Source organism: Dendronephthya gigantea, unplaced genomic scaffold, assembly GCF_004324835.1.
Source record: "Dendronephthya gigantea isolate DGI-Jeju-01 unplaced genomic scaffold, DenGig_1.0 000002F, whole genome shotgun sequence".
NCBI classification, from domain to species: Eukaryota; Metazoa; Cnidaria; class Anthozoa; order Malacalcyonacea; family Nephtheidae; genus Dendronephthya; species Dendronephthya gigantea.
In genome coordinates, this window is record NW_021163012.1 from 1,316,459 (window position 1) to 1,339,992 (window position 23,534).

General features: G+C 39.5%; 4 protein-coding genes and 1 non-coding gene across 10 annotated transcripts; 1 reads left to right on the top strand and 4 right to left on the bottom strand.

Annotated features, from left to right (window-relative positions):
- Positions 1-52: 52 nt before the first annotated feature.
- Positions 53-4,463, bottom strand: LOC114532715 (protein argonaute-1-like). The gene is made up of 12 exons (XM_028554286.1): positions 4,183-4,463; positions 4,032-4,094; positions 3,578-3,921; positions 3,423-3,468; positions 3,117-3,344; positions 2,889-3,029; positions 2,656-2,809; positions 2,407-2,578; positions 1,928-2,278; positions 918-1,721; positions 645-832; positions 53-243 (listed from the first exon to the last, which is right to left on the bottom strand). Exons 1-12 carry the CDS (start codon positions 4,385-4,387, stop codon positions 135-137), a joined length of 2,805 nt encoding a protein of 934 aa, XP_028410087.1. The 5' UTR covers positions 4,388-4,463; the 3' UTR covers positions 53-134.
- A 249-nt stretch (positions 4,464-4,712) lies between these two features.
- Trnaf-gaa lies at positions 4,713-4,786 on the bottom strand. The gene has a single exon. It is a non-coding gene; the product is annotated as a tRNA-Phe (tRNA).
- Positions 4,787-4,866: 80 nt separating this feature from the next.
- On the top strand, positions 4,867-10,394 carry LOC114532685 (transmembrane protein 135-like). 4 transcript variants are annotated; one of them, XM_028554251.1, is made up of 15 exons: positions 4,867-5,057; positions 5,159-5,286; positions 5,565-5,691; positions 5,784-5,849; positions 5,919-5,965; positions 6,042-6,083; positions 6,177-6,266; positions 6,373-6,455; positions 6,591-6,670; positions 6,751-6,814; positions 6,885-6,961; positions 7,055-7,153; positions 7,252-7,319; positions 7,404-7,462; positions 10,307-10,394. In XM_028554251.1, exons 1-14 carry the CDS (start codon positions 4,920-4,922, stop codon positions 7,459-7,461), a joined length of 1,167 nt encoding a protein of 388 aa, XP_028410052.1. In that variant the 5' UTR covers positions 4,867-4,919; the 3' UTR covers position 7,462; positions 10,307-10,394. The 4 variants fall into 4 exon arrangements, with proteins under 4 accessions (XP_028410052.1, XP_028410076.1, XP_028410068.1 ...); XM_028554275.1 differs by lacking the exon at positions 5,784-5,849; XM_028554267.1 differs by lacking the exon at positions 7,404-7,462 and having other exon boundaries at positions 10,307-10,391.
- Positions 7,339-10,081, bottom strand: LOC114532677. The gene is made up of 4 exons (XM_028554239.1): positions 9,531-10,081; positions 9,102-9,258; positions 8,918-9,017; positions 7,339-8,830 (listed from the first exon to the last, which is right to left on the bottom strand). The coding sequence occupies exons 1-4, from the start codon at positions 9,784-9,786 to the stop codon at positions 7,592-7,594; spliced, it is 1,752 nt and encodes a 583-aa protein (XP_028410040.1). The 5' UTR covers positions 9,787-10,081; the 3' UTR covers positions 7,339-7,591.
- Positions 10,395-10,483: 89 nt separating the features above from the next.
- On the bottom strand, positions 10,484-23,463 carry LOC114532655 (androglobin-like). 3 transcript variants are annotated; one of them, XM_028554212.1, is made up of 34 exons: positions 23,300-23,463; positions 21,719-21,827; positions 21,588-21,638; positions 21,342-21,440; positions 21,142-21,228; positions 20,753-20,974; positions 20,322-20,461; positions 20,154-20,243; positions 19,403-19,775; positions 18,918-19,186; positions 18,184-18,367; positions 17,744-17,996; positions 17,248-17,464; positions 17,048-17,111; positions 16,601-16,877; positions 16,320-16,479; positions 16,016-16,130; positions 15,682-15,837; positions 15,282-15,600; positions 14,827-15,055; positions 14,239-14,392; positions 13,771-13,958; positions 13,611-13,692; positions 13,421-13,541; positions 13,183-13,328; positions 12,836-12,901; positions 12,642-12,756; positions 12,337-12,524; positions 12,162-12,257; positions 11,873-11,972; positions 11,478-11,601; positions 11,096-11,276; positions 10,837-10,908; positions 10,484-10,700 (listed from the first exon to the last, which is right to left on the bottom strand). In XM_028554212.1, the coding sequence occupies exons 1-34, from the start codon at positions 23,374-23,376 to the stop codon at positions 10,578-10,580; spliced, it is 5,247 nt and encodes a 1,748-aa protein (XP_028410013.1). In that variant the 5' UTR covers positions 23,377-23,463; the 3' UTR covers positions 10,484-10,577. The 3 variants fall into 3 exon arrangements, with proteins under 3 accessions (XP_028410013.1, XP_028410029.1, XP_028410021.1); XM_028554228.1 differs by lacking the exon at positions 23,300-23,463 and adding an exon at positions 22,811-22,941; XM_028554220.1 differs by lacking the exon at positions 23,300-23,463 and adding an exon at positions 21,997-22,661.
- Between the last annotated feature and the right edge of the window lie 71 nt (positions 23,464-23,534).

Below are 23,534 nucleotides of genomic sequence, written 5' to 3' on the forward strand. Positions count from 1 at the left end.
GCTTGTTATTCTAATCTGAGAATGATTCGAATTTATTTGAAAATATAAATTATTTCCCAGGAATTTAAAAACTATTTACAACATTTGAAAAATGAGCTGCTCATTTCCATTCCTAATCATTTAAAATGTTTTATTCATGTAAAATACATTGTATGACTGTGTTTTTCTTCCACTTTAATGTCATTATTCACAATTCTGAGAATCTCTTCCTGTGATTTTGGTTTTTTTCCATTGTAAAATTTTCTGGAAAAGCACAGAAATGTTACTAAACTAACTTTATTCATACTGGAAAGCTCTATCAGTTCTAAACTGTTCTTTCTAGAAGTCCAGTAAGGATCATCTCTTATTGATCCAGCGTTACTACAGGAGGAAACCAGAACTAAACTAACTTTATTTATACTGGATAGCTCTATCAGTTCTAAACTGTTCTTCCTAGAGGTCCAGTAAGAATCATCTCTTATTGATCCAGTGTTACTACAGGAGGAAACCTAAACTAAACTAACTTTATTTCTACTGGATAGTTCTATCAGTTCTAAACTGTTCTTCCTAGAGGTCCAGTAAGAATCATCTCTTATTGATCCAGTGTTACTACGGGAGGAAACCTAAACTAAACTAACTTGAAGACGTGATGGACTAGTACTCACTCGGTATGCATGTGATACCTCGCTCTGAAGGCGACCAGATGAGCATAATAAGCTGGCGAGGGAATGGAAACGGATCGCGTGCATCTAGCAAACGTGTAGCACAGTTCATTGGTCACTTGCTGCAGATGATCTGCACTGAATTTATTATCGTCATGAAGCACGTGATAATGCGTAGGTCGACTAGTGCCCTAAAAAACCCCCAAAAATTTAGTTCACATTCGGACTATGAGATACGCGCGATATTTCGTGGGCCGTGGTTCCCCTATTACCCACCTGTATCCCAAAATGGCTACAGAGGTAGAAATCAAACTCGTACGGATGAACAACGCCACGATCAATGGTCGTTCCTGCAGGAATATTTCCAGCCTTTCCAGACTTGTCTTTGGCGTCAGCACAAAAGAAGCGTGCGTGATGCCGCTTCTGAACGATAACCAAAGTGATTCCGGGTCTGTATTTCCCTGGCAGCTCCATGCAGGCCTTCTGAATGGCCCGTAGTTCGTACATATAAACGGCCTCAAATTGTCCCTCGCTAACGCCATCCCTGTAGAACAAAATCTTCGCTGGCTTGCATCGCGTTTTCTTGTAATAGCGAACAAGAAGTTCCTTGACGATTTGATCTAGATTGTCGATAATTTCGACTGTTTCCGTCTTTTTCGACGGCTTCGTTTTCTTCGTCACCTGTGCGCGGACAATGGCGGTGTACGAGCTGGCCTGGAGATTGATGCTTGCGACGACAGCCGCGATGGAGGGCGATATACTGTCCCCTGTCTGCGGGTGAGTAACGTCCGCGCCAAACACGATGATAGGTTCCTTAAAAACATCCGCTTGCACGTCTTTGCATATGATGTGATTGATCCCGCCTAGTTTCGCGTTGACCTTCATCGTGATGTTCGAAATCACCTGCGGCTTTGGTGTCACCAAGAATTTTGATTGGACGCACTGCGTGACAACGCCGATGACGTTGTCGGCGACGCGTTTGATCTCGCCGTACAGAGCTTTCCTCGTGTCGGGCAGAACACAGAAGAGTAATTGCAGCTTCGTATGTTCCGTCTTCAGAGAACACAACAGTTCCTCGACCTTTATTGAGATGAAATGAATTAGATGAAATCTTTATGGTTGCGACATGAAACTAACAACTACATTTTGAGTCGTTTAAACTAACCCGACTCCGTAATGTAAAATGAATAATTTGCGGGTATGGTTCATTACCACCGTTTCATTATTACCAAGGCCTAGAGATCGAGCGAAACTGGTCAATCAGAAGAGGTGTTAGATAAACCTACCTTATGTGGTTTCTCATACTTCACTGCTATTGGGTCTGACGAGACTCGTACACCTTCCCGTGATGCAACACTCCGAAAGTTGCCCGCAAAATTCCGCACTTGGTCAGCGCGGCAAACCTTCTCGCTCGTGAATAAAACAATCGCCCAGCAGTCGATAACCACTCCTCTGTAGAATTCCCTATTCCTCATATCCCATGATCCATCGTGAGGTGTTAGCCGATTATTTTTCCCACCTACATCAAGTATCGGGGCTGGAAGCACCCTGCCTTGAACATCGGCCAACTGTGGTATCATTTTCATACCAAATTCTTCGCTCAGATAATCCCGATTCATTTCTTCCAACTGGTTCGCCTAAATAAAATCGCATGAAAATAAGCTAACATCCTAAAATACCATTCTCAACCCATACCTATCAACCAATGTCCCCTGTTATCCTGTTAGGTTGGATGCAGTATTGGTATTGAAACAAGATTTCTTACCCATAATTTGATATCATGTTCTCTCTCTTTTGCTGGGCGAGCTGTCTGTCGAATCATCTTTGCCTTCTGTTCATCTGTGATCTTCTTCCGAACACAAGGTACAACATCGAGTACTTCCAAAGGAAACTGAGCCTGCTGTGTTGGTCGTGTCACACATGGTAGATTGGGGTATCTAGGGTGATATAACACAGCTCATGTCTATCTAAACATAGCTGTCTATTGTGCAAAAGGAATTATTCCATATCTCACCTCAAGGTGATGCCATATTTCTCTTTCATATATTGAGCGACGGTAACCTCCTTACCATCACATTTAAAAGAGGCTTGATTCGCTGGTCTTGTTATTCTACCAATGACAAACTTTCTTCTCAATGCTTCAAGATGATTTGTTTTAACTCTCAGACCTGTGAAACGATTCAATTAGTTAGGGCATCAATTTTATGTACCGTAACACAAGATATTTCATGAATTACCATGTCTTACCAATGATAGCATCTTTCAGTTGATAAAACTTCCTTTTGTCTTCAAACAGTCTGGGATTGTCCAGATCCTGCACACCAATGTTCAAACTTTCACAAAGAAAATTGACAAGTGGTTGCTCTTTGTAAAATGCTTTTGCTGAAACTAAAAAAAGCAGTAAGTCAGGACCGTTGGTGCTTCAATATACATTAATAGATTCTTTTAGATTTAATGTTTGCAATTCACACTTACCATCAACATTAACCAGCACAGTCTGCCACTCAGAGTGACGAACAGTTTGATAAAATCCAAAACGTAAATCAATGCCTTCACCAAGGTCAACTGTTCGTGAGTTTGGTGGGCAAAATATCCCTTTACCAACTGCCTCAAATTTAAACGATGGGATATGCCGTAAAATGATATCCAGTGTCATTAGAGCGTCCTGAGGTCGTGATCCAGCACCCTTACCAAACAGGAAATCTGAAAGAAATTCCCTGAAGCATAAGGACAAGAGAAAAAGCTAATACTTGTTGCACAGCAACCTGCTTTTCTTAGTACCTTTTAATTCTTTCAAATACACTTTTGCTGCAAACTTGATGGTTACCTTAAATTCAACAAATTCACCACAGTTTATTTAAGATAATATCTTGTCACTAGTTCAGTCAAATTGCCTTCAATCTTAATGACATAATCGGGATATACACAATACTCACTGTAAAACGTCTGTCCTTTTCATCATTAGGAAGGGTAACCACCAGTTTCACTCCATCTTTGCCAATAGGAAGATCCTTTATCGTGTAGAAATTCTTTATTCCATCAAATGCAGGCCTTGCTTTTCCAAAAGCTTTCTCAGAATATTTGTTATAAACAATTTCCATGATTTGTCTATGAATGGACTTCACAGTCTCTGGATGGATTGTGACATCGTAATGGTAAATGAATTCTTTCCGAGGCAGGGTGAGTGCAAAAAAGTTTGCAAGAAGGTTGATTGATCGACCAACCTTGCCATAACCTGGTCTTCGTGGAAACTGAAGTTCTTCCTCGCGCCTTGTGTAACCTAGATATGAGTCATGGTTATGAACTAAGGGTATAAATGGAGGGGAGGAAGAAGAATGAGGAGTTGAATTGAAAAAAAAGAAGGCATAATCAGAGAAGGACTACCCTTACCAACTGAAGATGTTGTTGTCAGTTGTGATAATTGTCCTGTTAATTGAGGAACTGCTGTGGCACCTGTAAAATGCAAATAGAATTTGCTTATCATTTTCATGTTGCCCAGCTGTAGGTCAAAGGTTAATTATTAAACCATTCAACAACAAACCTGAGACAGCAATTAGACTTCTATCAGAAGACACCTTATTAGCCCCTTTTTCTTCGCTAGATGGTTCCTTTTCTGTCGGGTGATCAGAGTCTAGAATAGGAGTTATATCCGGCCGTCTGGCTGGCTGTAGAGACTGGCCATCTGCCAGTACCTGAGCTCGACCTTTTCCTTTCGCTCTTCCTCTACCTCCCCCACCCCTAGGCATCTATTATTGACTCTATAAACATAAAATAAATGTTCAATTTGCAACAAAAAAGATACGAAAGAAGTAACGAAAAAATGACGTATAAGGTCACGCAATATTCTCTCGGGTGTACGGGTACGTGCGGGCTAACCAGCGAAATCCGAAAAGTTGGGGCGAGTTTCCAAAAGGTAAAATGATGTTTTTCACCTTGAGATATTTTTTTACGAACAAAAACTAACTGGGAATAGATAAAAAAAATTAACAATAATTTTTAAGGTCAAAAAAAAGGAGAAAAAAAGGGCAAAAGGTAGCCAATTGCCGACTCCCGGGACTGTTCAGAGCTCAATGCGAGCTCTCCGGATTTGAACCAGGGACCTTTAGATCTTCAGTCTAACGCTCTCCCAACTGAGCTAAGTCGGCTTGACTTGTTTCTTCGTCGAAAATTACTGTATTTGAAGAAGCTACAATATGTAGGATACTTTGTTTACGCATGTATTCTAAATAATTATTAATATTCTAATTTGATTTTAGGAATTGTCTGAACTCTAAAATTATGACTGTTTTCTCTAAAGTATACACCAAATGTAGTGAGTGTGTTCATCCATGGACTACATCGTGTTCATTCTTTAGCCTAGAAGTATTTTACCATGTCTTTAGGACATCTTTCAAAATATATGGTACCCTATATCTGGTAAGGGTGGTGACTAATATTACCTAATTTATACTAATTGCTATTTTACATACATAAAAGTGATAAAACTGATATATTTGGCCAAACAATCAATTTTACAGATAGCCACACTTCTTGGACAGAAGGGTTGGGAGTATGTGAGGAAAGAATTACTGTATGAAGTTTTGCGATCCACTGTATTCCTTTCATTAAATGGTAGCTTGTTTGCAGCATTCTTTTGCTTGATCAGGTATGGTCAGGAGCACATTAACTTTATTATCACCCTTACTACTGTGATTATTATTACCAACATCATCAATATCACCATTATCACCAATATGCCATTTCTATCACTGTCACCATACTACAAGATCATTGCCACCATCCACTTAACCATTATACGGTAATACCTCATTCCATAATGGATGATAATTGTGATCATGATCTATAATAATTTCTATTTTTCATTATGAATCAGTACCCACTACCATAACTCATGATATTTCCTTACATCTTTCAAAATCGCAGGAATCTTTTTGGGGTATTCACAGTCTTTACAAGTGGATTTCTCCCTGCATCTCTGGCAAGCTACATTGCTATCATTGTTGAAAGACCAGAGCGGCGTGGATTGCTGGCTTTGTACATGTTTAATAATGTAATTATACAGTTGTTAGATAATAAAATAGTAACAAACCACACTTCTGACAACACACTTATGACAGCACTTTCATTTTGACTTTCCTGCAGGCAGTTGAAGTAATTTTCAATGCACTAGTTAACAGAAATATTATAACAACATTGTCATATGGAGAGGTAATGCAAACTTAGGACATAGATACCATGTAGAGCCAATGACTGATGCGTTTTTATCATAATTTATAGGTTTATATGTTCTGTGTGGCCACAGGACTAATAATGTATTTATATAGGTAAGCCTGGAACTATGGAATCATAAATGACAACAGCCATGCAATAACTAACGTACTGAAAATTTTTACTTTTGAGGGCTAACAAATTAAATAATGGTTTCATAAAAAGAATAGTGAGGTCAGTAGTTAACATGCTTACAGTTGGTTTCAGATGAGCAAGTCTAGTCTCAGATCTCTTTCAATTAACCTAAACTTTCGTCCCACAATTTAGATTGCTTCTTGGAGAACAACAGTCAAATGTAAATTCGATTAGCCCCGAATCTGTAGGCTCAACTTTTGGATGTAAAGATATTTATAAGAGGTACATAAGCACTATATCACACCAAATATTGTTATAACATGTATATAGTAGTGCTTATTTACAAGTGTCAAACACTACAATTGAGTTTGGTCCTTCTTAATTGCAGAGTGCTTTCAACAGTAAAGGCATTCTCTATTGGTTATCTACTACAAGCAGCACCTGGAATTTTAAATGCTTTGTTTAACCCTAGTAAGTTTACTATATGCATGTCACGTATCATTGAAGAGGCTATAATGTCCTAGACCTAATGTTTATCTTTTAAGCATGCAATGAAATATGTGCTGATATTATAACATCATGGGTTTTTCATCATCAACTTTTCAGGGAAAATTCCTCAAATTCTGATGAACAAAAATAACTTCAAACTTGCTCTATTTCTCAGTAGTTTTGTCTCAATATTTCAAGTATGTATTACAAAATGCTGCATGAAATAAACTTGATTTGCACATGCATATGTGTAATCCTAACCAATCTTGTACCTTAGTTTGTGGAGTTCATGTTAATGTTTCTTCGTGAAAAGAAAGATCCATACAACAGTTTCATTGCAGGTAATGATTGCACATTGTATTGGTGTAAGAATTTCAGAGACTAACTAGATCGGATTTATAACTTAAATAGGTGCAGCATCTGGACTGTCAATGCTTTTCTACAGGAGCTCAACTATTAGTTTATATCTATTGACAAAGGTTATAGAGGTATATATTGGTTCCAAACAACTGCAAAATGCATTAAACCTGTTTAATATCATTATATACATTAGTTTTACTATGCTTTTGTTAACTTTTTAGATTATATTTAAGAATGCTCAATATGAAGGTGTCATACCATTCATCCCTTATGTTGATATCATCATCTACACAATTTCAACAGCTACGACATTTCATATGGTATTGTACAGAATTCTTGGTCTCAAACAATGAAATATCATCCTCCTATGGAAAATAATTTTAAAAATTTTGTCAACACTATTTCTTATTCATTTTAGGCTGTATTTGAAAGGGAGACTTTGAAACCAAGTTATATGAGATTTCTCACCCATATTACCAACAACAGGTACATTTGATAAATGTTTAACCAAATCTCCATTGACAAGGCATTACAAAATGTTTTAATGATTTGATAACCTCTATTCTATAGGATCACACCAGCAACTAAAATATTTCCACAGTTATTTCCAAGCAAACATAAAATATAAGGTACAAAATGAAACAACTCATTCATACTATGTTAAAAATCTAAAAACTAAAAGCCTCTCTGTCAACTAAGAATCTCAAAATGCAAGAATGTTTTGTCTTCTGCTGGAAGACATGAATGCATGATAAAGGCTACTGTGCTTCATGTGTTTTCACCAAGACAACTTCTGCTGTGTACATATTTTGTTCACTATCGGTTACTGGTTCGTCGGCAGAGGCATCAGAAGGATCTGCCTTTGATAATTTATTTACATCAGCAACAACAGGTATATCTACAGAAGGTGTTATTGTTACATCCATTGCAGCAGATTCATCTGTGGTAGCTGTTTCACTTGTAATTGCAGTCACATTGTTCAATTTACTTTCCTCAATATCATGAATGGTCTGCACCACTTGTTCACCGTCACCAGTGAAACTGTTATCATCAGGATAGACAATGCCTCCTTCACTTCTCCTTCTCTTTGCTCTCCTGTTCTTGAACCACATGGCAATACTATCTGTGGTCAACATCCTCTTTGATTTCTGTGACCTGGCTTTGTTTAATATGTTTGTGTATTCCTCAATGATCTCCTTTTCAGGTCTTTCATTGTCATTGAACCATGCATTAAGGCTGCTTAGTTCAGTCTGTGGGTCAAATGTGACACGTGATTTGGGTATCTTTCGAGCCTTTGTTGGCGACTCACTATAACCTCCTTGCTTCGTCTGTGGAGAATACCTTGCAAGCATGGTAGCCAGACCATTGATTGGCATACGAATCTCACCACTACCTTCTTCAGTACTTGTAATTGCCATAGCTACAGGTGTACCAGTACCACCATTTCCCTCCACATCCCCAACTGCCATGGTTATTTGTGGTGTACCCCCAATGGCTGGTGTGTAACTAGTTGCCATGGTGACCTGAGGGACATCACCTTCTGTCTTAGCAACGTCAGGTGTTTTCACATCCCCAGATGTTTGTTGGTCTTTCTCCCAAGGTTCGAGAATGCTCGGTTCCTCTCTTCTTCTTTTGGATCGTTGGTTTTTGAACCAGAAATATATGCTCTCAGGTGTTAGTAATCTAACAGAGGCCATCTGTCTTGGAATGTTCAGAATGTCTGTATATTGACGCATGACCTCTCGACTTGGCCGTTCGTCTTCATTAAACCACTCAGTTAGGTTGTCAATTTCATTCTGTGAGAATGTTATCCTTGGTTTGGTATTTTTACTTGCTGAAGGAGACTGAAGCTGGTTTGGTCTTGGTGCTTTGACCTGTTCCTCAGCGTTTGCCTCATTGGCCAGGTCTTGTCGGCGCAACCAACGAATGAATGCCTGGCATTTGTCATGACCAATTGTACTGGTATACTTACCCTGGGCTATCAGACTCAGCATTCCCTGCAAAATCAAATGATAATAAGTACACAGCTCATAATACCAAGCCATAAAAGTTCTACTACCTATAAAATGTTCACCTCTACTTACGTTGGATAGTGGACACTCTGCAGCTGCAAGGGTTGCTAATGATTTTGTTTTCAGAAGATTGTTTACAATGTTTTTCACTTCTTGGTCATCTGCCTCATTTCTATCAATTAAATTCAATATATAGATCAGTATCTAGATAAGAAACTGGCAGAGAAAATTGAGATGTTTACAGAACACAACTTACTCGCTTTTTGGTACAATCCTCAGCACCGGTTTGTGCAATCCAGTACACAAGGTTCCCAGCACATCTCCAACTGTATAGCAATCTTTCTTATTATCAAAATCAACAATGAAATCCTTAAATTCCAGCCATTTCCACACTGGCATGATACGGATAGCAACTAAAAGTGATAGTGCCAGTTTAATTAAAAGGTCTGGTTGCCACTATAGAACTAGTACACCACCATGCTGTTTGAGGGCCACCCAGTTACCCACACCAACCTATACCCAATATACCATTTACACTGATTTAATAATGTAAAGATGAGGTTAGGTATCGTGTAAAAACGTCTTTAGTCAACAGAGTTATCCTCCCCATCAAACACTTACTGCAGGTGAATAAGGTTCAAGTGAAAAATTACAAAAGTGAAATTCTACACAAATTCTGACTCACCATATGCGCGTAATATACAGCGATCAATTCCACCAAAACTCTTCGAAACTTTGCTCGTTTCACCCTCCTTGTTGTGCGATTCTCTCTCCTCCTTCGTTTTCAAATACTCCAAGCCTGTCTTTCGAAAATTATCGTCGAGCCACAAGCCCTGAACTATATTCCCCATGCTGCAAGCACGAGGCAATTTAACATCAGCTATAAGTTGGCCATTGAAACTAATATCACATAGGATAAACCCAGAGTTTTGTTCATCCATATTGAGTTAAAAAATTGAGTTTATAAATCCAACTTTATACAAAACGAAATTCACAGCCGAACGCAAGTAAATCCGAGCTGAAAGCCCCGCATAAAACCTCCTTTGTTAAAATTAATCCCCAAGTTAATCTTTCTTTAGCGAATCGTAGCACGTTTTCGGTGTTTTGCTTTTGCCAATGAGAGCGTTACTATGAAAACGGATTATATTTGAGGCAGAAATAATGTTAAAATATGTCAGTAATTTTAATCCCTTCGCTTCTCTGAGCTTCGTTAAGTTCAGCTGACAAAAATTTTAATCCAACCCAACATCGCAATGTGATGATTTACATCTAGGCGACAATATTTCGCGATATTTTTAACGCGATAAAACAGTCACGAAAAATAAACCCCCTGTTCTTGGTAATCCGTACCAGTACTTTGCCAGCACTGCTCGAATTCAGACTAGTTGGTACCACCTGCTACCGATTATTAATAAACGTTTACTCATTCACTTCTTAACTACATTTCTTAATTCATTCTAGGAATGATTCTTCGTAGGGAAATTACTGTACAGCGCCTTTGGGTTTGTACAAATGGAAAATTTCGAAAATGGCGATGATAGTGGTGATAATGACATTAGTGGGATGATGATTCCACCATAAATATATAATGGATGATATAGTTTAGTGACTAAAAAGATAAAATAGCAACTTAATACAGACACAATACCGCATATAATATATTAGCTTTTTCTAATAAATAAAATTCAGGCAATTCGTAATATACACATTAATATTTAAAAAAAGATACGTCTCATTTCTTTTTCGCTTTGGGAGATTTCCGAGCTCCTTTTGGACTTTTGCTTGCTTTCCGTCCTTTAGCAGGTGTTGGTGATCTTTCCTTGACTGCTTCAATTGCCTCTTCTTCTGGTGGTTCCTAAATGAAAACATCAATAGCCGTCAGTGGTTTAAACTATACATGGTAGACCATCATTAACGTGGACAAGCAGTTCGCATTGTGATACTTCTTCAGTTATCGTGGTTTCGTTTATCGACCGTAGAAACTGTGTTACCTGCACAATAAATGTCTGTCTATACGCCTCGCGGGCCGTGTTTATATCCTCTCGAACTTTATCCAACGCTGCCTAAAAAGCAGTCCAACAATATGAAGTACAACCACTGCTCTCAACCATTATCATTACTACCATTATCTTGTACATGCCTCTACTATAATTACACCATTGATCACGATAATCATCATGACCAGTCAAAACTATTGATATCATCACCGATACTATTGATCAATTACATGCAAAGATCTTCAAATCTTACCTGCCATTCTTCACACATCTGAATCTGTTTTTCCTTGGCTATATTTCTCTGTTGTCTATCCATATCTCGTCTTTTTTCCACCTCGTCTCTCCATTGTTTATGTTGACGAAATATTTCTTGTTTTTGTTGCCGACGTTTGTTCTCCTCAGCCTCGTCCAACACAATACGATTGCCACCACACCTGAGTATAAAATATCAACTGAACAAGACTCAATTGATTCAAGGCTGAACTAAACTAAATTGATTTCAGGCTAAACTAAACTAAATCGATCAAGGCAAACCGGAATACCTCACGACGCTTTTTCAGAAAAAGTGATCCGTCAAATTTACATGCAAGATTCACAAAGACAAGTATCTCTATACAATTTCCCATCTTTCGTACCTCATGTATGGTGTGATATCAAAAGGCTTCAAAACTCGACTGGGTTGTCTTGGTGGAGGTTCCCTAAACAACTCCTCCTCTTGATCAGTTGCCAATGCGGATACCGACGATGATGCAATATCAACTAAAATATTAAAAACAGTCGTTCTTAATGCCCTGTGGCTTGTTCTATTCCTACCTGGCAGTGTTAAGCCCTGGGCAAACTAGGAAACATTGTTTCGGAAACATTTATGTTTCGCAATGTTTCCTCATATGTTTCCCTGTTTGCCCACCCTGAGAAACATTGAGAAACATTGGCGGGAAACAATGTTTCCGAAACAATGTTTCCTAGTTTGCCCAAGGCTTTAGTAACACCACATTTTTCCTGTAACAACGTATTTGATTCATCGACGTACTCGCTTCTGGCTGCTCTTCCCCCTGATCTGCTTCTTCTATGTCCGGATCTTTCACTTTGATCAAATGTTCGTTGAGAAATTTTTGGCGACTTTTGTAGGCCTGTAAGAATGCGTATATAGTTTGCTGTAAAGGAGAATACTGGGCTAAACAGAGATCCTAAAGTCAAATGTCTAAAGCCATGAGCAAACACCACGAGTTTGGTTGCTAAAAGCACTTGACAAAGCCAGTATAACGAACAGTATATTCACTAATGTAGTATAAATGTGTGCAAGTTTGGTTAAAAATTACCTTCGCAGCTCGGCCAGGTTCGGCTGTCTCCCATGCAGCTTTCATTGCACGAATTTCGTCCTGTCTTTCCGTGTCTTTTTTTATATCAACATCGTCCTGTTGAGAAGCAACACAATTATTGGCTGACGTACATCATATGAAAGACATCGTGAGCAGTACAAGACGATCGACTTACTGCAAGACTTGCATCGGTAACAATCCTCAATGTCCAGTGAGCCTTTGTTGTATCGAAGTTGAGTTGCTGCGAGGCTGGCCTGGAGCCAGATTGATTCTTACTCGATCTACTTTCCTTGCCATCTTTGCTTTTCTTGCCCTTACTCTGACCTGCAGACTTCTCGCCACGACTGGACGACTCCTGCGTATCTGGAAAGCAAATGAGATGTGAGTGTTTAATGAACCAGTTCTACTACGATTTTGCCGTGTTAGTTAAAACACCTTCAACTACGACGCGCTTTAGAGGTGCTAGCCTAGTTTACTTACAATCAAGAGGATCAGTTTTCTCGGCGTTTCTCTGCGAGAGAACAAAGTCCCAAGATTCTTTGTTGAGTGGCCAACTGTCGCGGAGGACCAACGCTTGGATGATGTACTTGTGAACCTGGAGACGTAATGATTGTTCAGAAGTGGCAACACTTGCGGATCATTTAGAACGAGGTGAAATGAATAAGCAGTAGTACCTGAGGTTTCATATCTTCCTCTTGGGTTATACTGCGATTCATACTCCGCTGAGCAGCGCGCTTATCCTACAAATATACAAGAAACTGGTTTGAACGGGGGGATCATGTTACAAGAGAATGTAGGGACCAGAATTTAGCCAGAGTAATCTATATGAAGTTGTTAATTCTCCTTCAGGTAATTTCAATGATTCTTTAAATGACAGAGTTATGTAAACCAAAGACAGATATCCTTCATCAAGATCTAAGTTACAGTCTAGTTTAGCGTGAGCACATTAGTGAAGTTGGATGAAAAGTCCAATAATAATATTAGATCATATATATCTCAGGATCTTCAAGATCAGTCTTACTATTGATGATCCTGGTCTGGAATGCGCTGGTGAACTGTCTTTGCCTTTCTTTGACTTTGATTTAGGATTCTTTCCTCCGGCCGTTCCCGCGCGACCTGGCGCCGCTTCGCCATCCTTACCGCTGTCCTTACTTGGAGGTCTGGAACCTATATATGGATTGAACAGGGAAAGATGAGGTAGACTATGTTAAAATCTTGCCATCTTTCCGAAGGGAGTGTTGAATTCTTTGAATGCTAACCCCGTTTACGTTGTCGGTTCTCCTCTTCACCGGCTTGCCTGTCTCTTCTTACGATGTACACTGGTAGTACAGTATGACCACGACCATAAGAACAAGCCACTTCCTCTTCGTGGTCTAAGATCTAAAAAATCCTCATGAAGTTATCATAAATTGCCATGATTCACACAGCTAAAGACACAGAATAACAAACCTGTAACTTGATCAAGACATCGGTCTTTGAAGTTCCCAGTTGAACAGTAATTAGCTGATCTTCAGTCACATGGACGGAATATCTGCCAGAAATATGGAAACTGGATGTAAACTAAGGTAATGATAAATAAAGAATACATTCTCCCTAATGATAGCCGTACCGAAGTAAAACGTGATCTTTGTTGGGCATGTAGTAATCCCTTATCTCCTTTGCCACAAACTGGGAATTCACAGAATCCCCGTCTGGAGCTGGCAGGGGTTCAGTTGAACCAATCAGACGCAAGCGAAACTTCCCGGATGCGAGAGAGGATAGAGTGGTTCGAGCTTCCGCGAGAAATGTGTAACCATGCTAGGAGGAAAAAAATCCATATGAACTTCTGTCAGATATGCATGTCTTCTCTAAATCGAATGAGGTTACTAGTAGCTGGCCACGCCAATGGAGGTAACTTAGGGTCTGTTTATATGGAGCAAGTTATTCCGGCTAGGCGAGGTAAAAAACGCATCACATCAAAGTGTTAACCTGACTAGTCTTTCATTATATGCAGTTTTCACCTCGCCTAGCCGGGATAACTCGCTTGATGATAAATCAATAAGTACATTTAAGTTATTATTACAGTTCTTTTACCAACCTTGTTTTTAGTAAATTTATACGGCGCCACCCGCTGGAAGACTTTAGGAATTTCCTCAAATGTGTCGTTGTTGATGACACGCAGGAAGCAAGTTGGAATATTGCTGTACATTTTTGGTAATGCTAAGATCTCTTCATCCACGTAGAATACCTCCCTGCAAAGAATTTGTTTTACTTAGGGGCTGTGAAAACAGGCTATAAGGTTACTTGCAAGCTTGCCGCGTAGAGTTGGTTAGGATATTTCTGTTGTGGTCTTAATACATATATGGCCCCATCTAGGCTACCTCATCTGAAATGGTGGAATAAGACGTGGACTAATCAAATAAAAATCATTTCTCCGTTCCGACCATTTAATATCTCTTGAAATATAGTTTATTTCGGTCTCAAATTAATGTCAGAGCTATAGTTCTTATAACTAAACATAATCACAAAATTTCGACCAGTTTCATAAAGAATAACAAAAGATATTATCGATTAAATACAGCAGAATGGATTTCTATTTCAACAAGCCTTCTGAGCGCTGATTGGCTGAAATATGAGAGAGATTACCTGGAAGCCTCAACTGATCCTATCACAACCCCAAACGTACCTGAAAAGCAGGAACCATGTGTTCGCGGCTTGTTCTGTGAAGCTGCTGTTATAATCGTTGTGGGTCACTCTGGTCCAATCATCGTTGTAAAACGGGAACATGGCGAAGAGACTAGGATCGATTTTGTACATACGACGGTATAACTGAAGAGAGAATGACTCCAAGTTGTTCTCCATGATCGCCCAGGCCTTGCTGAGGTTTTCATGAACTTGCTGGTGGATTGTCGAGTCTAATGGAAAAAAAAGATCGAATCTGTTGTATCATAAACAGAATGATTCAATAAATGGATATTGAACAGTTTATATTGGCGGATGAATCTGGTACTTATGAAGTTAAAACTGCAAATTTACTGCATGTGTGATGGTTTTCCACGACTTTGTACGGATATAGCTTCAAGTCACGGCAAACCATTACATATATAGTAAACACAAGGTCATCTCAATGAGCAAACTAACCAGGTCTATATGCTGTGTTCAACTTGCGAACGTAGTAACCACGGAATACGGCTTGGATCCTAGTTGCAGCAGAATTGTCGTCAATCGTCGCTGTACGATGATGACTCGACGAAGATAGACATCGGGAAAGATCGGAGCGCTTCTTATGAACGCTACCAATGCGGGCGACATCCACCGAAGATCTGGGACGAAACGAGAATCTCTCTTTGAGGTAGACTTGAGAAATGAACTCGAATGCTTTCCACGCGAAGTGCATATCTCGGGTATACTCATCACCTAGCTGAGTACTCAGCGTTTCCAGCAAACAAATCATAAACACCTGTGGGAGGAAAATTACCACGGTATTAGAAAACTCGACCTCTCGATGAGGCTAAAATACACTCCCATCAATACTCCACACCTGAAAGTGTCTCTCCTGCATATCCTGGTGCTGTTCCTTCACCCCTAAGTCCAAGATTGTGTGCTTGTTATTCGTACTCAGTTCACTAAACGATGTCACGACCTGGCCGACATTTTGAACGACGCTTGTTGTATGCTCAATAAACCGACAACTCTCCTGCAATACACACGTTCGACAAAGTAGGGTAAGTTGGGGCAAGGTAGGACAGAGTAGAATAAAGTGGGATAAAAGGCAAACAAGGGAATTAGAGAGAAAATAGGGAAAGCAAGTTGTTACCAAAATGGACAAACACAAAATGACATACATAATAGTCTGTGTGCTGTACGTGACGTACCTTCGCTAAACAGATCATAACTTGATCTTCGTCACCAAATGTGAATGGAGTTTGAGAACACAGTCCAACGTGGTAACCATTTGGAGACTGGAGTAGAAACCTTAGCAAGTGACGACTAGAAAAAACAAAATGATGATGTCACATCAAGATCTATATCTTCGCTTCTCTGTTTTTTGGCTTTTCGTTTGCCTTGTGTTTGAAAGTCAGTTCCAATTGTTTAAAACCTTCTCTATCCCATGCACTGATTGCTTCTGACCTAAGAAACACTCCACGCTTGTTCATTTGTCTTTTCTTTTTCACTCACCCTGGAGGAAGAACCAACACGGCGGCTTTAGAACCAGTTGACTTTATTTTAAGACAAGGTTGACCTGTTACCAGACTCTTCCAGGTATACGGTTCGGCCACCAGCAATCCTGGCGTCGGAGGGACTGGATTCAACTCCGTCGCCGACTCAACTTTCAACTCTACAAAGGAAATATATAAACGGCCGTTCGTCAAGGAAAAATATGGCAAGCGTCTTTATTTGAGAATATGTGACTTATTGACTCCTTCACATCTGTCAAAAGAAGATAGAGTCGCACCCACCAGTGTTGCTTCCAGACTCCCTGCCTTTCTCCCGGAATATCGGTTGAGGTGGATCCAACCATTTGGAGAACGATGTAAGACACACAACAATCTCGATTACATTCACACTGTCCACGAATAGGAAGGGAGGCGGGGGATCTATAGGTATACCCCCAAGGACATGATGTCCCACAGGGACCGGCGGGTTAGTTTGGCCTTTACCCGAATTTTGCGCAGCAACTGACGAGTTGTGTAAACCAATGCCTGATTTCTTACTGTGAGTCGTTAAAGCGACATTCTAAAATAAATCAACCAGAGTTTATATTTACTGGATATTTAGTTTAGAACTGATAGAGATAAGCAGTATAAGTAAAGTTAGTTTAGTTTAGATTTCCTCCTGTACTGAACCTCTAGGAAGAACAGTTTAGAACTGATAGAGCTAAAGTTTGTTTAAATATGGGTTGTTACCTTTAACTCCAGATGAGATTTACTGTACATGTAAGTGACTGGTTTATGGTAGATATGGAGAGTTCTACAACATAAAATATAACACCTTCAATATCCAAGCACGTCAAAGAGAAGATGCCAACCACATGAATTGTCTCAAACCTAACATGAATAACAGTGAATATACTGTAGTCCACTGCATCATCTGTAGTGAAACACACCTAAAACATTTCCAGAAATCATCATATTCTATCCAAAATGTTTTCTCTTTATTAGTCCCAGGAGTACCATCTTCATTCTCCTGTTCTGTGGCTGGTGCGCCATCTTCCAATCCGTCATTCTCGACATCGCTCGTGTCTGTGATCTCAACCTTCACCTCGTTCTTGGCCTCCTTCTCTGCAGCCTTGGCTAACTTCTTTAACTCTTTCTCGGACAGGCCTAGGAATTTCAGAGAAACGAGTAAGATGGTCAGGGGCGTGGCTAGCTCGATAATTTGGGGGGGGGGGGTGTTTATACATATATTCAGTTCTGCCCAAAGGATTCCTTTTGTGAGTGCAATACTTTACAATAGAAATCCGTCGGTCAGAACTGAATATGTTTCGGCCCTGAAGATGGTGCACCACAAACTTTCCACCATGGTGTCAGGTTAGTTTTTCAGCTTGCCCGGTTGGTAACTCAGAGTAGCACCATTACAATATAATATGCATTCAAACTCACCCTTGACATCGACCTTGGACATTCGTCTTCCAGCAGGATTTTTACTCTGGTCATTTTTCTTCTCGTTCGTCAGATCTTTGCTCATTTTCTTCGTCTTGTTCTGTTTCACATCTTTATCCTTGTCTTGACTCAGAGTCGTCGATGATCGCTCGGATTTTATCGGCTTCACTCCGGCGTCCTTCGTGGCTTTCGGAACATCCTTCTTATCATCGGATTTGTCGCTACGAGCGGTTATACTGCCTTGTTTGGTGAGCTGTAGGATGAAGAGGAAAGAACCTGTTTACACGTGGGATTTTTGCTGCGATTTCTTTGATGTTTATCCTATTATATCGCCTATATATAAGATCGACTTTATTGCGCTTAGCCATAATCTACTACCCTCTCAAACAAGAAGGAATCCAACCCATTTAATAGTACTACGCTAGTGTTAACCAACATACATTATTTGCAGTGTCATCCTTTACAGGAGGTGCTTCAGCTTCATCCGCTTTTTCTTCTTCCACTTGTCCCAGTTCTTCTTCGCCTCCTTTCTTTACAACATCATCATCATCCAGTTCATCTCCCTCTTCTGAAATCTCCGCCATTTTGTCCTTGTCTCGACGATACTTCACGAATGACGGAGTGCTAACATAAAACGATTTGTTGAAAGATCAAAAATTTATTTCTTTTAGCTCTGGCCTCATCTGAGACAAATACAAGTCGCCCTGGCAGCGTAATCGTCGTGAACAAGTCATTTCCACTGATGAGAAATAGTCCAGATGTAAACTTGTCTTTATATCTCAAATCGGTCACACATATAAGGCCCTGCGATTTTATGTGCGAATTGCTTCCTTTGATAGATGTGAATGAGTGAATTAGTTACTAATGTTGAAATAAGAGCTCTTATTAATCAGAACATTCGTAACTAATTCACTCGTTCACATCTATCAAAAGAGGAAAATCGCAAATAAAATCGCAGCAAAAATTGCAAGTGTAAACGGGCCTTCATGAAATATTCTGTCACATCAGCCACCGTGACCTGTTCACGACACTTACAACTAAATGGAAACCAGACATAAGTGTGATGGTTTTCATTGCCCGAGAACAAATTCAGGAAGTGTCTCTTCAATGGTATTTCCAGATTTTCCATTGACGATGTAAACGAAGTCTGGTATAATAATAAATTGCTACGTACTCAACTCTGGCGACAGGTGTTGGGCTAACACAATATCCCACAAAAGGCGAGGTTATTTCCAAGAACTGTGGTTCCTTAGGAGGGGTAATCGGGGTCAACCGGGGATCACGTGGCTGCTTGTGTTTCTTCTGTCTAATCAATCTCCAGCGAGGTATTTCCACGGGTGGCGGAGGAGCGACGAAGGGACAATCGCGGCGCAGTGTCACCATCACGGAGTGCGGGTGATTGTGTGAGAGGCCTGATTGACGAAGTTTCTCTGATGCATCAGCCTATAGGGGGGGGGGGGGAAGGAGAGAAATCATTGTTGAGACCAAATGAGCTCTAATACAACTGGAACGATAACTCGATAAGGAAGGGGGGTCGAAGCTGTTGCTGTTGGGCAGAAATACTTAACACTGAACGCAGTGTGCTGTAGATGAAATTGAAACGATAATACAACTCTATTCGGGGGGCTTAACTAAGACAGCTGACGCACATGTACATACCATTTCCCTGAGCACGGATACTCTTAGAGGCTTCTTGGGTGGATTGCAGTAACTAGCAAAGACAGCAAACTCTGGTTCCTTTATAACTGCATCCTTTAACATCGCATTACTTGCAGCATTACTAAGAAATTTCTCTTTGCTGTCTTTCTCCCGTATCCTGTTCTCCCGTTGCTCGGATGATCTGTCTGACGTGTTCTGAGATGAAATCACTCCTCTCTCAAGTTTCTCTCGTGATTTCTTCTCTTTTTCATCTTTCTTCTTCGCCGGTTGTGCGCTGACTTCCTTCGCCTCCTCCAATGTGATGGAGTTCTCCAGTTTCCAGTGAGGAAGAATCTTACCGAGTGCTGCCCATAAATCATCGCCGTGTTCGCCTCTGGTAAGAACGAGATTTAGCGCATGAGGATGGGAACGTCAAATACGACGTGGAAATGGCGAATAAGTGACGTGGCATGTCCATATATGGATCCATTACGCCATTTATCCGCCATTTTTTATGCTTATCTTTAAAGTTTCCGTTCACACTAAAGCCTGGTCACACTTGTCGTATGAATCTGGGATTCTCTTTGTCTGAGGTCAAGGTTTTCAAGGTTTTCAAGTTTGTCAAGGATAATCCTTTGTCCGTCGGAAAATAATGCAATGGATCCCCGATTCTTAGGACTGACAAGTGTGAACCAGGCTTACCGCTTATTACCATTCTTACCGCCACCGGTGATAAAGCGGTGAATGTAAGCATATTTTGCATACGACGTACCTTAGTGGAATGACTTCAGGGATCCATCCAGTCAAGCACTGAACCACGCTGAAGTCACCAAACTCGCACGATGCTTCTCCTCCGTGATAACTACACATACGTGGAGAATGTGTTACTAAATGATGAAAGTGTAGAACTTAGTAAAGTGTATGATAAACAAGAACCTACTCAAGTGATGCAACTTTGAGTAAGGCTTTCGCCAGCAGCATCGGCCACAGTTCATTGGATCTCTTGCAAGAAGGTAGTAAAAGTTCTCCATCACTGTTGAAAGGCATCCAGTCATCTATCGTCACCTTTCGCCAACACCCCTATCAATGAAAGCAATGTTATAGCTTTGGAAACTAGTGGTCTGCCTGCCTGCTTCACAGAGGCAGCTCAAGATGTATCCATAGTTGAAAGACAACATGTTGTACAATTAAGGCCTATCTACACGATGCGATTGGTCGTATAAACTGATGAATAGAAAGAGTGGCGACAGCAATCTTTCTCATACGTCAGGATAAGAATCGTATACGACTTATCGCATCGAGTTGATCGGCCTTCAACTTGAGCATCATAATCTGAACAGTAGTATAACGTACATCCGACCATCAACTTACCATCCAGTAGACTTTTACTGCGTATTTTCCACCAGTGTTATACACAGGACAAACACCATTCTTGCTCTTCTCCTTCGGCCAGATGTGTTGCCATGGTTTCCATACGCCATCATCACCTTGAGGGACATCTTTCACGTCTTTAACATAGCGTGATTCAATCGTGTCCATGTTCGGCTTCAATTTATATAAGTTGGTGATCTCAGCTATTATACAACGCATTATCTGGAGAAAAAAAAAGAAAAAACTCTGTCAATAGGTTCGCTGGTGGTTAGTCTAATGGTACCACAATGCACCATCCACTCAATCCACCATGATGAAGACTGTTGGTCATGCAATGTATTTGAACAATACCATTGTAACATATTGAGTATTTTCCTCAGCAACCATACCTCAGAACAGCTGATCACATCTGAACTTGATGATATCAAATCAATGTCTTTTTCTTTGGAACCATCGGGATCAACAATCACTGGGGTCTTGAGAAATAATGCATGAACATTTTATACACAAACAACTGTGATAAACATATTTCCAACATTTCATGGCAATAATATGATGGGATAGTCATATATATACAATGTTGTCATACTTTATCTTCAATAAAATCAACCGGTCTCTTCCAACATTCAACCTTTGCTTGAATTACGGCTGGTAGATCAACACGTCCTTCTGGATCCTCGTAAGCATGCTAAATGAAATACCAGCTGCACAGTTAAATACAATGCTTAATCTATTTATTTGTCACAAACATAATGAAAAAGAAATAAATGAAAAAAGAACGGTTGCAGAATCACATTTGATGTAAGTAATTTAAACTTGCAACATAGTCACTTACCAGGTTAGGACTTTTCCCTTTTTCCTTGTCTTTCCCTTTGTGAGATATATCCTAATAAGATGTTTAAAATACACTTTGTCAACAATATTGTGGGAAAGTGTAACTAAAAACCCCATAAAAATCCACAGTACCCATTTCTCAGAAGCAATTTCTTGGTCATTCCACTCTGGCCAGATTGAAATAGGTTGTTTGACTGCTTTTTGTCCCTTAGCATCATTACCACCTTGTGATACAGATTGTCTAAAAAAATGAAACAACATGAGTTTGAAAGAGTTGTCTCTCCTTCATTTGTGCTACTTCGAAGATGAGTTTTGTTTTATATTAAACTCGCTATGGTACTTTGTTTTTGACCTGCAGACAATTCACCAAATAAAGTTACACTAGACTAAAGGGAACACATTACTATTACCTTCGATGTCTTGCACTCTGAAGCGGAATGGCTAGCGATGCAACTTTGTGCATGGTTCATACAATAATCCCCTAATTTCTACCTTGGAGAACTTCACCTCACATTAATTCAGGAGTATGAAATAACACCAACACACTTAAGCTGGTAGAACCCAACAAAGCCAGTAAACCGAAGTAATATCACTAATATGTATATTGAATTATTGATATATACAACACTCAGCTCAGGTTGCTAGGGTTACAATAAAATTTAATACCTTGTTTACATATAGTCAAGTCATATGGTATGGTAATTATATATGATAATGAAGGTCTCAACTCATGACCCTTATAATCTTAAGTAATGCCTAAAGCTATTTGATATTATGTGCTAATCTGGACAATGTTTAATTTGGTATTAGTGAAAAGCAGTTGTAAAAATATTTCAAGTTTTGATTTATTGCTTAGCCAAATTCACACTTGCTCATTGAAAACAGCTTTGAATTCACATAGATTGGTACAAGATTCAAGGGTCCTCTTTCTTAGTGAACTTTCAAGACATATTGTATCAAGTTTGTAGGTGGATTAGTGCTGTGATATTTTAGAAATGTTTATCAAATTATAACTACAGATTGATTTTTATGTTACTATCAATGTACTGAATGTACCAATATCTAAATCTCTGTATTTCACAGATGAACATTGTAACTCATCTATGCAAATTATCAAATAAACTTTCAAATACTGCAAATCACACAATATACAATATTGACAATTTGTAAAACAATGCTTTTTCTAATAAAAAGCACACATTATATAAATCACAATATACCTACTTTGGCCGGGATGAACTTGAACGAGACCTCAGACGCGACATATTGTTTTAAAATGAACACTTTTGATGAAAAAGGACTCAAAAAACGAGAGAATTGTCAGATCACTGACGCTTTGGGCAACAGCCATAACACGACTCAAATTTCTGTTTACCCAACTGATATTTTGTTAATAAATTAGAATAAATCATACAATGACAGCTCGGGTGACTCGCGGTTGACCTCTGTTGAAAGAAACCAGCTTCTTTATATATTTTCAATATGTTTATGTTTTATATTTTTAGAGCCATATTTTATACAAATTAAAATAAGTAGAAATTTTGCACTTCGACTGACAAAGTTGTCGTAATACATTTCATTCTCTGAAATAATTTAATATTATATTATGAAATCAGTTATGCTTTATAGAAAATTGATGAAAAACAGACGCGATATTGGAGAAAGCTAGTATTTCAAAACGCAACATTCATTGTTAAAAATATATTCACTTACTCTGGGGCCGTTTTCGGAGCTGTGGAGGACGAAACCCGTTCCCTGGATTCCTTTTTCTTAGGGGTTTTTGTTGCCATGCTTTTAAAAGATTTAAAGTCCCGTTCTCGCCTCAAAAAGCACAAAAATCCTCAAAAAATTTGAAACTCGTGCGAAATTGGAGGACATCTTGGTTTGGTATCGTTGCCAGGGCAACCAAATTCGCTATTCACTGAACTCTAGAGAAAACTGGATGTCT

What these genes read in the sequence shown, in the direction of transcription:
- LOC114532715 (XM_028554286.1), bottom strand. Translation starts at nt 4,387, where the DNA reads ATGCCTAGGGGTGGGGGAGGTAGAGGAAGAGCGAAAGGAAAAGGTCGA. An exon ending in GACAACAACATCTTCAGTTG is followed by an intron (nt 3,922 to 4,031) that starts GTAAGGGTAGTC and finishes ACTCATATCTAG; the next exon opens with GTTACACAAGGCGCGAGGAA. An exon ending in AGGTATCACATGCATACCGA is followed by an intron (nt 244 to 644) that starts GTGAGTACTAGT and finishes GTGCTTTTCCAG; the next exon opens with AAAATTTTACAATGGAAAAA.
- LOC114532685 (XM_028554251.1), top strand. Translation starts at nt 4,920, where the DNA reads ATGACTGTTTTCTCTAAAGTATACACCAAATGTAGTGAGTGTGTTCAT. An exon ending in TATATGGTACCCTATATCTG is followed by an intron (nt 5,058 to 5,158) that starts GTAAGGGTGGTG and finishes TCAATTTTACAG; the next exon opens with ATAGCCACACTTCTTGGACA. An exon ending in CTTTGTACATGTTTAATAAT is followed by an intron (nt 5,692 to 5,783) that starts GTAATTATACAG and finishes ACTTTCCTGCAG; the next exon opens with GCAGTTGAAGTAATTTTCAA.
- LOC114532677 (XM_028554239.1), bottom strand. Translation starts at nt 9,786, where the DNA reads ATGGATGAACAAAACTCTGGGTTTATCCTATGTGATATTAGTTTCAAT. An exon ending in CTGTATATTACGCGCATATG is followed by an intron (nt 9,259 to 9,530) that starts GTGAGTCAGAAT and finishes TATCACTTTTAG; the next exon opens with TTGCTATCCGTATCATGCCA. An exon ending in CAGAGTGTCCACTATCCAAC is followed by an intron (nt 8,831 to 8,917) that starts GTAAGTAGAGGT and finishes TTGATTTTGCAG; the next exon opens with GGAATGCTGAGTCTGATAGC.
- LOC114532655 (XM_028554212.1), bottom strand. Translation starts at nt 23,376, where the DNA reads ATGGCAACAAAAACCCCTAAGAAAAAGGAATCCAGGGAACGGGTTTCG. An exon ending in GATATCACACCATACATGAG is followed by an intron (nt 11,277 to 11,477) that starts GTACGAAAGATG and finishes TTTTATACTCAG; the next exon opens with GTGTGGTGGCAATCGTATTG. An exon ending in GACAGACATTTATTGTGCAG is followed by an intron (nt 10,701 to 10,836) that starts GTAACACAGTTT and finishes GTTTTCATTTAG; the next exon opens with GAACCACCAGAAGAAGAGGC.